The sequence below is a fragment of the Schistocerca cancellata genome, chromosome 3 (genome assembly GCF_023864275.1).
Source record: "Schistocerca cancellata isolate TAMUIC-IGC-003103 chromosome 3, iqSchCanc2.1, whole genome shotgun sequence".
NCBI classification, from domain to species: Eukaryota; Metazoa; Arthropoda; class Insecta; order Orthoptera; family Acrididae; genus Schistocerca; species Schistocerca cancellata.
In genome coordinates, this window is record NC_064628.1 from 872,253,960 (window position 1) to 872,268,392 (window position 14,433).

At 36.3% G+C, this 14,433-nt stretch overlaps 1 protein-coding gene across 1 annotated transcript in view; it reads right to left on the bottom strand.

Annotated features, from left to right (window-relative positions):
* The window catches only part of LOC126175943 (phospholipase A1-like), a 122,183-nt gene extending 108,757 nt beyond the window's left edge, over positions 1 to 13,426 (bottom strand). Inside the window, exons 1-2 of the mRNA XM_049923020.1 lie at positions 13,292 to 13,426; positions 5,124 to 5,253 (exon numbers count right to left, since the gene is read on the bottom strand). Of these exons, the coding sequence (XP_049778977.1) occupies positions 5,124 to 5,253; positions 13,292 to 13,346 (185 nt within the window). The 5' untranslated portion in view covers positions 13,347 to 13,426. The remainder of the gene's footprint in view (positions 1 to 5,123; positions 5,254 to 13,291) is intronic.
* Positions 13,427 to 14,433: the final 1,007 nt, after the last annotated feature.

Below are 14,433 nucleotides of genomic sequence, written 5' to 3' on the forward strand. Positions count from 1 at the left end.
AATATACAAAAATACTGGCAAATAGAATGTCACCAACATGTTATGCACTTAGAGTGTTAGCATCAGTTTGTACCAGCCAATGTCTTGTGGCAACATACTATGTCTACATACACTAAGTTCTTAGCTATGGGCTTCTGTTCTGGGGATCAAAGACACAAAACATTGACAAGGTTTTTAAACTGCAGAAAAGGATGATAAGAATAATAACTGAGACAGACATAGTCATACTCATTGTAAAGAGCTATTTAAAAATTGGACATCCCTACTGCAGTAAGTGAGTACATCTAACACTCTGTGGTGTTTACCAGGGAAAATATCACTAAATACTGCACCAGTAGTTCTACACATAATCATGGAAGAAGAGCCACTATGATGTTACATTTACCTAGGAAAAACAAACAAGCATTTTATATCAGAGTATAAAATTGTATAATAAATTGCCAATGGAAGTTAAAAAGATCATTAAAATATATCTTTTTAAAAAGGCAGTTAAAATGCTCTTCAAAAGTAATGCACATTACACAATTAAAGATAGGTTAGAGAACTCAGAGTAGTGGATAGTAATGTAAGGGACTAACTACAGCACCGAGTTTCATTTCAGTATGAGATTATGATTCACTTTCACAAGGAAATAACATGTCAAGATGCATGATAGTAATGCCTGTTGGCATAGTTTTACAGATGGATAGTGGCACATGGTTGAATATGGAATCCAGAGCTCATGCAAGGTGGACATTGCCATCTTGATAGTCCTGCAGTCATTGTCGGGTGTCTTAGTGTTGTGGCAGTAGAGAGTGAAACTATGTTTTATACAGCAAGTAGCCAGAAACAATCCATGTCCTCAGTCTGTGCAGCAATCAAGAATGAAACTATGTTTTATTTGCAAGTTACCTTAAATGAGCTGCTTGTAATACAATGAACATTATACAATAGGGACTTAGTCAATGAGGCATTGCAACTGTTAAGACACTGCATATTTGGGAGAATGGAGTTTCTCTGTCTGACCATCCTGATTTGTGTATTCTGTAGTTTTCCTGAACTGCTACACCAAATACCAGGATGGTTCTTAATCAAGGCCATGGCTGACCACCTGTCCTGTCCCCACAGGCTACCTGTCCTATCCTCATAAAGCATGTTATGTATGCTATATCTTATATATACTGAGATGACAAAAGTCCTGGAATAGCAATATGCACTTATACAGCTGATTGTAGTATTGCATTCACAAGGTATAAGAGGGCAGTGCATTGGTGGAGCTGTTGCTCATACTCAGGTGATTCATGTGGAAATGTCTCTGACATGTTTATGGTCACACAATGTAATTAACAGATTTTGAACATGGAACAGTAGTTGGAGGTAGATGGACATTCTGTTTCAGAAATCATTAAGGAATATAATATTCTGAGGTCCATAGTACCAAGAATGTGCTGAGAATAAGAAATTTCAGGCATTACTTCTCACCACAGACAATGAAGTAGCCAATGTCCTTCATTTAACAATTCAGAGCAGCAGCATTTGCTTAGAGTTGTCAGTACTAACAGACAAGCAACACTGCATAAAATAACCACAGAAGTCAATGTGAGATGTATGACAAACATATATATTAGGATAGTGCATCAAAATTTGCCATTAATGGGTTATGGTAGAAGATAACCGATTTGAGTGCCTTTGGTAACAGCTTGACACCACCTGCAGCATCTCTTCTGAGCTTGTCATGCTAGATGACTGGAAAGCTGTGGCCTGGTCAGATGAGACCCAATTTTAGTTGGTAAGACTTCATAGTATGGTTTGAGTGTGGCACAGACCCCACAAAACCATGGACCCAGGTTGTCACAACAGTGCAATGTGGTGATCACTCCATAATGGAATTGAACGTTGACTCGAAATTGTTATGTTTGGCTACTTGGAGACCATTTACAGCCATTCATGGGACTTAATGTTCCCAAACATGTCACTGACCCACAATTATTCATGATTGGCTGAAGGAACATTCTGGCCACTTCAAGCAAATGACTTGGCCACTCATATCGCCCAACATGAATCCCATCAAATATTTAAGGACGCAATTGAGAGGTCAGTTTGTACACAATTCAGGCACTGGCAACACTTTTGCACTTGTGGGTGGCTATGGCAGCAGCATGGGGACTTCCAACAATTTTTGGGTTCAAGCCAGGTAAAAGGAGGTCCAACGCAGTATTAGGAGGTAGTCCATGACTTTTGTTGTCTCAATATATTTTGGCCTATTGATCACCACTGTATTAGATTGACAAATCCTATGTCATTGTGAGATTATCCTTGGATGAATAAAGAAGTAAATAAATAAGTATATGATTTAGCTTATCTTACAAATAATCCAGTTTACAGATTTTATTAGCCTGATCCATCAAGATTATAATGACATTTCTTTTTTGTCTTGGATGATGGTTGAATCATAATAGAGGTATTTTTTATTTATTTGGTCCTGTTGGTTACATATTATACAACCAGTGTAAAAGTAGTATAGAACAAGTCAACTGATACAATTACAGTAGTACATGAACATTTATACATCACATTGCACAGACATTTGTTTATTTAATAAGAACAATTACTTGCATGCAGTATTAAAGCCTGCATTATGCCAAAAACAGTTTAAGTGACTGTTTAAAATAGTATAATAAGTGATAGTGCATATTTTTATGCTACTGACATATATGCAGGTAAATTTGCTTCCTGGTCATGGTTTGGATTGAATACAAATTTTAACTGCATTCCTTAAGGAGACGTTTAAGTGACTGCTCAAGAGGGTGGGATACATGGGAGTTCACATTTTCTCGTAAGTTTGTTCGCTGAGGAATAAATTTAGTTTCCTTTTGAAAAACTATACATATTTATTTCCTTTTTTATATTGATAGGGAGATTATTGAAGACCTTTATACCCAACTCACTAACTTCCCTATGTACTTTAGTGAGAGTTGCAGAGCCTCGGTGAAAATTTTTTACCTGTCTTGTGTCATGGTTGTGGATGTCACAATTTTTCTGAAACAGTTCCCTGTTGTTGGCTACAAATAACATCAGTGAGTATATATACTGGCCTGTGATGGTAAGTATCCTGAGAGATTTGAAGAGACCTCTACAAGATGCCCCATTAGGGACCCCACATATTAGCCTCACTCCTCGTTTTTGTATTCTGAAGACTTTTTCAACATCTGCAGCATTTCCCCAGAGGATTATGCCATAGGAGAGAATAGAATGGAAATATGAAAAAGATAACAGCAACATTATTTCTCTGTCCACTAACTGATGGAGAGCTCTTAGTGCAAAGCACAATGAGCTATGTTTCTTGACCAGCTGATCAATTTGTTCTTTCCATCTTAGGTGACTGTCTATCTGGATAACTAGGAATTTTTTATGTGTGGTTTCATTAATTTTGTGATTGTTAACATGTATTTCAGGAACTTTATTTTTTATTTTTTGTCAGAAACTGTATCATATTGATTTTTGAAAGATTTAAGGTTAGGCTATTCACAGTGAACCATTTGTGTACTTGAGTAGAGACTGTCATGGCTGTATCCTGCATTGTGGAGTTGGCTCCTTTTATGAGGATACTTGTATCATCAGCAAACATTACTATTTTTGCTCTGTTATTAATTGTGATTGGTAGATCATTAATGTAGATCATTAATGTGATGCCCGAGAATTGAGCCCTGTGGGACTCCATATTTTATATTTCCCCAGTCTGATTTTAATGCTGTACCTGTCCCCCTTAAGACAACCCTTTGCTTCCTGTTCTGTAAGTATGATTCTATCCAAGTCAAAGATTTGTCTTTAATGCCATAATGTGGAAGCTTTTTTAAAAGTGTGTTGTGATCTACACAATCAAATGCCTTGGCAAGGTCACAAAATATCCCCATTGGATACCTTTTGTAATTTAGTTCACCTAAAATTTCATCTGTTAGGTTAAATATAGCTCTGTCTGTGGAGGAGCCCTTACGAAAGCCATTTTGTGTAGTGTGAGTATAAATCCTATCATACACTATTCTCTCAAATACCTTTGAGAACAATGGCAGCAGAGAGATGGGCTGATAGTTGGATATTTCAACCCTTGATCCACTTTTGTGGATTGGCATCACTACTGCACGTTTTACTCTATCTGCGAACACACCAGTTTCCATAGATTGGTTACACAAGTAGCACAATTGTTCTCTTTCTCCAGTGCAAATCAGATTTTGGGTTAACACTACTGAGATGTCTCAAGAATACATCTCTCAAGCTATCTATAACTAAATTAATAAACACCTCTTACCCACATAGCTTGAGGAGGAATCAGCTGATAGGACATATCCTCAGGCATCAATGAATCATTGGTTTGGTAATAGATCGAAGTGTGTTTTTGGAGGGGGGGGGGGGGAGGACAGGGGGAGGGAGGGGGAGGTTGCTGTGGGTGTGGTTGAGGAGAAGGGGAAATTGTGGAGGGAGACTAAAGTTTGGGTACAGTTCGAAAGGGTGTCAGTTGCAGCAGTACTGCCAAGGTGAAGAAATTTGCATAGGATAGTGTGGGGAGCTGCATCTAACTAGTTTTCAGACTGAGAATAACAACGTGAACTGCTAATTACTGATTTGAATCAGATACAGAAAGTGAATTTCCTGGTATTTTTGATTATGTTGCCAGTGTTTATTGTCTTTCGTTGGTTATCACTGTTCACTGACTGTCCTGCTTTCTAAAATAAATCAGCAACTAGATACACTTTAGCAACTGGCTACTTTTTGAATCTAGTCTTTTGGAGATATTATCACATTTTCATCAATCTTGTATTTGATGTTATTGGTTCCAGCTATCTTTTTGTTCTTCAATGTCTAATCTTTCTTCCATTTTGTATGATGTTTTCTGTAATACAATGACCTTCAAATTTTTTAGTAAGTGGCCTATCTCTAAGTGTTTATTTCAGTTCAACCTTTTCATTTACAAAAATTGGGAATCTGAGACCACCCATAGTATTGTATGGTTCATGAACAAGCTCTCTTTCAGAAACTACGAAACCATTTGTGAGCTACAATAATTGGTAGACATTTGTAAGGTAAATGTGCATTATTGTTAGTGTCATGAAGTAAAATGAGGTATGGCTGCAAGAAGTGCCACTTACCTTGTATAGAGATAAAGTGTAACATTAGACTCAATACTAGGTACATCAATGTCTGTAGCCTTATGTAGCATATTCACAAGATGAATTCCATGTCCTCCATCATCTGGCATCAAATACCATGCCTTGTTCCCTGTTGGATATTGTTACATGTGGTGTTATTTTGTAATCTACTTATGAAGACTTACACAGATCAATAAAGTAATGAAACAGTATCAAATTTAGTTTACTGTCATGGTATTACATGCATGAGTGAAAGTGTAGACCAGTGCTCAACTTTCAACTAGTACCACAATGCAACCAAAAAAAAGTTTACTGTGACATTTAACAATTCCTGTGATATTTAATATGATAGTTTTCAGTTCATAACGCCCACTTTAAAGCAAAATATTTTCTTAATTTGTTAGGAAAATTTATACAGGGTGCTTCAAAATTACACCATCAAACTTAGATGGAATGTAGAAGGCACTTGAGGAACAAAATGAGGATAGGAACACATGTCTGGAAATGTGACCCAATGATGTTACAGGGAGCTGAAGCTATAGGCACCAGCACCTGTATATGTATGTACATACAGAGTGACTCTGCAATGATGTTATGAACTTTTAGGAATGATAGAGAAGTTAAAGTGTATGAAATTGAGGGAAGGGACCCTGACGTGGGAATGAACGAGTCAAAATTTATAAGTGAAAATCATTCTGATACCTCAGACAGTTGAATACATTCAACTGTACAGTTGTTGCTAAGTTTGTAGAGTAGGCAAATTTCAGAGGTCTTAGTACGGGTCAAAATAAGAAAAACCTCTCCAGTAAACATAGGCTATAAAATCCATACCTGAGGAGTTACAAGCACTTGTTCATCTTCACATCTGTGAAACACATCTCCCGTACTGAACAACTGCTCATAGCTCCTAAAGTATGCATGCATTTTAGAGCCCATATTTACTGGACCTGTTTTTCTTGTTTTGGTTCATGCTACCACATCTGAATGTTGCCTGCCTTACAATCTTAGCAACAGCAAGACTGGTAAAAGTATTCCACTACCCGGGATATCAGTACAATTTTCGATTATAACTTTTGACTTGTTTGTTTCCAGACCAGAGTCCCTCAAACTCATACATTTATCCCTCTCTATCAGCCTGAAAGTTTGTGACATCATCAAGGAATCACCTATATATACATACATACAGATATACATGTGATGACATCTATAACTTTGACGCTCTGCAGCATCATTGAATGACATTTTCAAATGTGGGTTCCTACCCTCATTTTGTTCCCTAAGACACCTTCTACATACCCTCAGAGTTTGTTGGTGTAATTTTGGAACTCTCTGTACATGTAAATGCTGAGTGCACCAACCATGAAAAAAAGCTTCCACCATGACATTCTGTTGCTATATTTGTAAAATGGGAAGGTCTTACTCTCTTGGGTAATTTTAGTTAATCTACTGATGTAAGAGACCCAAACTAAATAAATGTATCAGTCTCTAGTTATGTTCCATTGTTTTTATGGGCAAAAAAGAAGTTACACAAGAAGTGTAGGGTGCATAAGTGATTGTTTAACCTCAAACTTTCTCATAGCTCTGAGCTGATACATTGTTGTGATGTCAAACAAAATAAAATTTCTTTGACTTTGAAAACACTAGCTAAAATGCAACAGACAAAAATTTGAAGCAAGCAGAATCTCTGTATCAATACACCTAAAATATGAGGGTCATCCAGAATGTAAAGAGCAGTTGTGTACCACACCCAATGCCAATCTCCATCACTGCAGTCACAAGCATGTCAGTTAGATCTTTTCCCCATTTTTTGTGAGCCAAGTTTCATTGCTGAGCATTTAGTCTCTTTGTTCCGTAACCTTTTCAAACAGCAATGCCCACAGAAAATCCTGCCAAATGCAAAGTGTATAGTGCCACTTGTTTTATGAATGCACCAAATGTTTGGTCTATGGAAAGTTATAGGCAAATAAATGTTGTTTATGGTGATAGTGAAATGAGTGACTTTTCTGTGACATGGAATGTTGTTGGGGAAAGTATTCATGGCACTACACAGCCTGGTGCATTGGCTCAAGCACAGCAAGAACTCCAGCATCTTATGTGGGAAATTTTTGTACACCCCCTTACAGCCCTGGCTTGGCACCAACTAATTTTCACTTTTTCCTGAAACTAAAGGAGTTTTTGTTGGTAAACAGTTTGCAAATGATGAAGACCTCTAATAATCAGTGATATCCTGTGGCTCAGGTATTTGGTGGCAGAAGAGTATGACACACGAATTTAAAAAAAACTGGTCCTGTGTTACAATAAGTGCCTTGACAGTTATGCTGACTACATTGAAAAATAAAGTAAGGTGATCTAACTTTGTAAATAAGATTTTGTGTTGAGATCTTGCTTTTTTATTTATTTATTCCAAAATATTCTCTACTTTCTGGATGACCCATGTATGACATCAACATTATTAACTACAAAAACCATTATAAATCTTAGCTTTATAAACATCTTAGAGGCTGTGGACCAAGCACACTGGGGGGATTTTATTGAAGATTTTTAAAGATATTATTTCATACAAGATATTGGCTTTCTCCTGACTGTTTCTCAAGATGACATTTCTTGTCTGCCCCTAGTGCAATGAATGGTCTACCTGGTGCCAAAGCAAACCCTTTAAAAGTAGAATTTAATATTTGTTTGAAACTTCAGCTTGATAAAGAGGCAATGACATAGTTGCTTAATACGAACTTTGCGCATCAGTCTGATTACTTCATTTTTGACAACATAAGTAATTATATGACTATATGACAAGGAGTTCACATATCAGTATGCTATCAAAATGTGTAAGTGGAAAAACAGAAAGTACAGATACATGTAGACATGCACAATATGAGCCTTCTAAGTTAATTGGAAGTCAGTATTGAAGCTCAACTGTTTTGATGATTTTTTGCTGCTGATATCTCTTTGCTAGATCATAAAATGAGATTCTGTATTTAATGTGAGTTACACCAGAGCTAATTACATTAAAAAGAATCTATTGTTAGTTCTAATGCTTCTATGTTGCATTTTTATTTTTTTGAGATGTGAACTAAAAAATTATGACTTAAGTCATACTTGTCACATCTTCAAAATAGTTAGCATACATCAATGAGCATACCTAATCTAAAACTCTTACTAAGGAGCCAAAATACAATATAGTTCTATCTGAGTAAAAAGAAGGCTCTAGTTGACTGGATTGAAGTAAGAATGGATAATCATCAAATGTAACAGCCAAAGTTCCCTACCATCTGCACACACATGATATATCAATAAGGAAAGTTAGTGAAAACAATCAGTGAAATGGAACTAGACAGGCAGAGTGATACAGAAGAATCTGAGGATGAATAGGTACTTAAATGGGAGTGATTAGTGAAGCTATAACTCTCTATAGATAGAGATGTGCTCAATGAGAGATGCTCAAGAGAGCAATGTGTGATGCCTTCAGTGACTACCATAGCAGAATATTGTCAAGTGATCTTTCACAGAACCAAAAGAAATTCTGGTCATATGTAAAGGAGACAGGAAATGAAATTGAGAGTAGCAAAGAAAAAGCTGAAATGCTTAACTCCATTCTCAAATGTTCCTTTACAGAGGAAAACCCTGAAGGAAACTGCCAATTTAATCCTTGTACCATTGCAAAGAATTTAATCCTCGTGCCACTGCAAAGATGAACAAAATAGCTATTATGGTCAGCAGTGTTGAGAAACAGCTGAAATCATTAAAATTGAAAAAAAGATCCAGGCTCTGATAGAATCCCTGTTAGATTCTATACTGAATTTGTGACTGAGTTAGCCCCTCTTCTGACTATAATCTGACCTAGATCCCTTGAACAAAGAACCATACCCAGTTATTGGAAAAAGGCACAGGTCACATGCATACACAAGAAGGGTAGTAGAAGTGATCCACAAAACTACCGTCCAATATCCTTGGCATCAATTTGTTGTAGAATCATAGAACATATTCTGACCTCAAACATACTGAATTATCTTGGACAAAATGATCTCCTCAATGCTAACCAGCAAGGATTTCGAAAACATCAGCAATGTGAAACCCAACTTGCACTTTTCTCACATGACATACTGAAAGCTTTGGATCAAGGCAACAAGGTAGATGCACTATTTCTTTATTTCCAAAAAGCACTTGACTCAGTACTGTATCTACCTACACTTATTGTCAAAAGTATGGTCATATGGGATATCAAGTGAAATTTCTGACAGGGTTGAGGACTTTTTGGTAGGGAAGGCACAGCATGTTATCTTGGATGGAGAGTTGGTGTCATATGTAGAAGTAACTTCATGTGTGCTCCAGAGAAACGTGTTGGGACCCTTGCTGTTCATATTGTATATTAATGACCGTGCAGACATTATTAATATTAAAATCACCTGAAAGAAGCACCATAAATATTCAGTCAGATTTTGATATGATTTTAACATGGTGCAGAGATTGGCAACTTGCTCTAAAATTTCAGAAATGTAAAATTTTGCTTTTCACAAAACAAAAAAATATTGTATCCTGTGACTATAATATCTATGAGTCACTGCTGGAATCAGCCAACTGATATAAATACCTGGATGTAACACTTTGTAGGGATATGAAATGGAATGATCACATAGGTTCAGCTGTGGGTAAAGCAGGTGGTAGACTTCCGTTTATTGGTAGAATACTGGGGAAGTGCAATCAATCTACAAAGGAGATTGCTTACAAATTACTCATGTGACAGGTAATAGAATACTGGTCAAGTGTGTGGGACTCTTGCCAGATAGGAGTAACAGGGGATATCGAACATATACAGAGAAGGGCAACACCAATGGTCACAGGTTTGTTTAATCCATGTGAGAGTGTCACAGAGATACTGGAGGAACTGAAGATGGGCATAAACTATCCCAAGAAATCATAATGTGTAGGCTATTATGGCTGTCATCTTCATTAATTAAAACTTTCAGGCTAAGAGTCTGTGGTCGAACAATAGAAATTCTTCCTCCTGATGTTTCATTGACAAGTGCTGATCATCTTCCAAGGTGAGCCAATGACTAACTGCTAGGCCATAGTGGTCCTGTTTATATAGAGCACATAGAGAGCACCATCATTCATCATATGCTGTTGAGTGTGAAACTATCTCTGACTAATATCATTACTCTCGATCAAAGCTAATCAATTGTGACCTCGTTGGTACAAAGTCGACTGCCATATCGAATCTAACTTTAAGCTTTCTTCTTTTCTGTTAAAATTATTGTGGTGTTTATAAATCTGTATGGCTTCTCTGTACATGCATGTGTAATAATGCAATCTCTTAGCTAGCAAGCTTGTCTCACTAAATTTTATTTCATGATCACCATCTTCAAAAACATGCATTATTATTATGCACATATGTACAGAGAAGCTATAGAGATTTATAAACACCACAATAATTTTAACAGAAAAGAAGAAGGACTAAAGCTAGATAAGACATGATGATCAACTTTGTACCAATGATGTGACAATTGATTACTTTTGATCAAGGGTAATGATCTCAGTCAGAGATAGTTTCACTGTTGATAGCATGTGACAAGTAGTGGCACCTTCTATGAGCTCTATATAAATGTGACCTTCATTGCCTAGCAGCCAGTCATTGGCTCACCTTGGAATATGGTTCTCACATTTGGCAATGAAACTTGAAGAGGAAGAATTTCTACTTTTCAACCATGGCCTCTTAGCCCAGAAGTTTTAATTAATATCCTGAGAAAGTCTAAAAGTTTGAAGAACCACCTTTACATGATGAGTCAAGGAATATACTACAATCTCCTGTGTATCACTCTCACAGAAATTGTGAAGAGAAGATGAAAATAATTATGTGCACAGAGGCATTCAGACAATAATTCTCCCCACACGCCATATGTGAATGGAATGGGAAGAAACACCAATAATTAGTACAATGGGATGTACCCTCTGCCATGCATCTCACAGTGGTTTGCAGAGTATAGATGTGAATGTGGATGTAGCCTAATTCAGCTGTTTTTCACCTTAGCGTCGAAATTTAATACAATGAATCACGAAGTAGTAGAAGATAGCAAATCAAATAACTAACTTACTTTATTTTTTGTGTATCTGAAATACTGGGAACTGAGGGGTGCTGATATTTTGTGCCACCATTGCCACAGATGTTGTTGTTGCCTACATCACTGCTACTGTATCACCATTGTGCTGGGCAGCTTTGCTAGTAGTTGCAATGTCATCTTCCAACCCCCCACTCCCCACCCCTGCACACCCACCACTGCCCTGCTCAACTATGGTATGCAATACCATTTATAGCTAAATCTGCTGCCACTGCTCATGAAATGTTGCGTCATGTTTGCTGGAACACTGTACCAACATTGTATGTTACCAGCAACCAAAAAAATTAAGTCAAGAGTATTTGTATTATTTATTAGTTGCTGCTAACAAGCTAGTCAACATGGAAATTAAGGAAGAACTTGACTTAGCTTTGGTAATATTGTGAGTAATGGAATAGTTTTAATGATTCACAAATACCTTTGAGTCAATGACTGTATGAAACACCTGTAGAATCAGTTGATGTAGCAATTGAATGTACCGTATGGAAAGAAGGGCAGTACAAATGGCGAAAGGTTTGCTTGAGCCTTGGGAGAGAATTGTATAGATGCTGAAAAACTTGAACTGGCAGATGCCTAAGAATAAGGTGTAGCTATGCTACATAAGTGTAGTTACAAACTTTCAAGAACCAGAGTAAAGTGAGGAATCTAGCAATATACCAGAACACCTTATGTATCATTCCCATAAGGATCATGTCAAAACTAGGCTAATTACAGCATGCACAGAAGCATTTAAGCAATCATTCTTCCCACACTCTATTCACAAATGGACAGGAAGAACCACTAATAATATGGAACAATGAGAAGTAGGCTGTGCCACATACTTTACAGTGGTCACTTTACAGTTGTTTGGAGAGTGGTAATGTATATGCAGATATGACATGGTATTTACTGCCCAAAGCAACTTCTTGTTGGAAAATAAATAAACTTTCTGTATGATGATACCACAAATAGAGTGGGGCATTGGTTTTCATTGACCTATTTCAAATGTCAGATGAAAACAATGCATCCTAATTCATGCTGCAATGAAATTTTGTGAATGAGGAAATATAGGAGGGCTATTGCCACATAGTACTCTACACTACAAGTTTGGATAGTAAATAATGGGCAACAGTTATGCTTGATTTAAGTGAAGATGCAATGATGGTGAAGTCAGCCTTCTTAAACACCAGTAACTGTAAATACAAGAATATTTAATGCTTTAAGTCAGAAGATATATATTAAAGCAAGCAACTTTTTCATTTCATATAATCAATATATGGAACTTCTAGTTTGAAGCTGTGTTCTATTTGGAAAGATAATTATGTTCTTGATATTGTCAACATCTTTATGATGCCAGCAGTGTAAGACACTAGAAACTGTTGTCCAACAAATAGGATTTACACCAATATGGTTTGTGCATAATATCATACTAAGTAATTTGGCTGAACCTCGAACATTGAACAGAGTCTCTAGATATTGAAGGTCAAGCATACTGTACCCAAAACCTGGAAATCAATAATTAAATTTAGAATCATATGTGATTGACAATTTTCTGAAGCAACAGAAAAAGTATTACACCTACTAACTTCATGAGAAAAAGTAGCAGGCAGATTTGGCAAGTTAACTAATTCTCCGAAAAGCAAAATCGGCATCCTATATAGTTTGAAGATTCAGCTAGTAAAATTTTACCCAAGGAATATAATTTTAAATAACAGTTTAAAAGATATCCAAATTTTAAAAGTTTTAATTTCTTTGTGCAGTATTCTGTAGCTATGGTCCTTCCAAGTAACTTACTGAAATGCAGCTAATAGAAAACAACAAAATGTTAGCTAAATATTGTTTGGATTTTTTAGCAGTAAAAATGTATATTTAAAAAAGGTGTAAAATAAAATTTTTTTCCTTCCCTGAAAGAGATTGATGAACCATTAGATGCTAATTTGGCAAATCATATATGCTAAGTTTTCACGTTCCAAGTAATTGTAAAGTGTTACTGCATATAACTAACTTCAGCACCACACAGTTATTAATAATTACTAGTGCAATATAGTCTGGATACTTCTAAGATCAATAAATACTTACTTTTTGCTGAAGCAAATGTGACACAGGTGAACAACAAAATATGGAGAAACAGCATGATGAATTCTTTGAATTCCAAGCAGTAAATGTACTCTTACAAGAAAAAAGCTATCTGCAATAACTGATTATCTATTGAGGTTGGCTATTTGTTACCTTGGAATTTGAGCACTGATCTTTATCAAGGCATTATCAGCTACTGGAAAAATGAAAAGCAATGTGCACTGATAATGTGCTATCAAAATACTTTCACAATATCAATGGGTATGTCTAAAAAATGAATAACTGACATGTTCTAGCATTGGTCATACGCTCATATATGTGCACTACATATATCTTGTGCATAAGATTAAACAGCTAAAGAGAGAAAGAAATGGAAAACTTGGAAAAAAAACAAGATTAATTTGTAACTCTGTAGGAAAGAGTTCTACAACATTCTACTAAGTTTTTTTTTTCGTATTGTGTACATATATACACTACTGGCCATTAAAATTGCTACACTAAGAAGAAATGCAGATGATAAATGGGTATTCATTGGACAAACATATTATACTAGAACTGACATTTCTTACATTTTCACACAATTTGGGAGCGTAGATCCTGAGAAATCAGTACCCAGAACAACCACCTCTGGCTGTAGTAACGACCTTGAAAGGCACTACCGGTTTTCCACTTGTATATGAAGTAATTGGATTTTTGTATAGGCCTCTTAAAGTGTTCTCTTTCTTTCATTAAGCTCCACAGTTTTTCTCTGTTAACTTCATCTTTCTAGATCAATGAAAGCTAAATGGGTCTCTTGATTAAATTCTGCGTGTTTTTCAACGATCTGTTTCATAACAAATACCACAGCTGTTGTCAGTCTTCCTCTAGGGAAACACAAATCCTGCACCCACTGCCAGTCCTTCTCTATAGAAATCCATCTGTTCTTCACTTAATAGCACACTGATATTAGTTTCCATCTACTGTTCAGGATCTTAGCATAAGCCTTGCATGCTGCATGCTTACTTCTGACTTCTTTTTTAAACAGCGACAAAACTATTGCTTGTGCCATCCTCTTGGTGTGAAAATTATTTTGTGTTACATATTGAATATATTTAGTAGTCTTTAATGAGAAGAGAGTCCACCATAACTTAGGAGTTCTTTGCTTA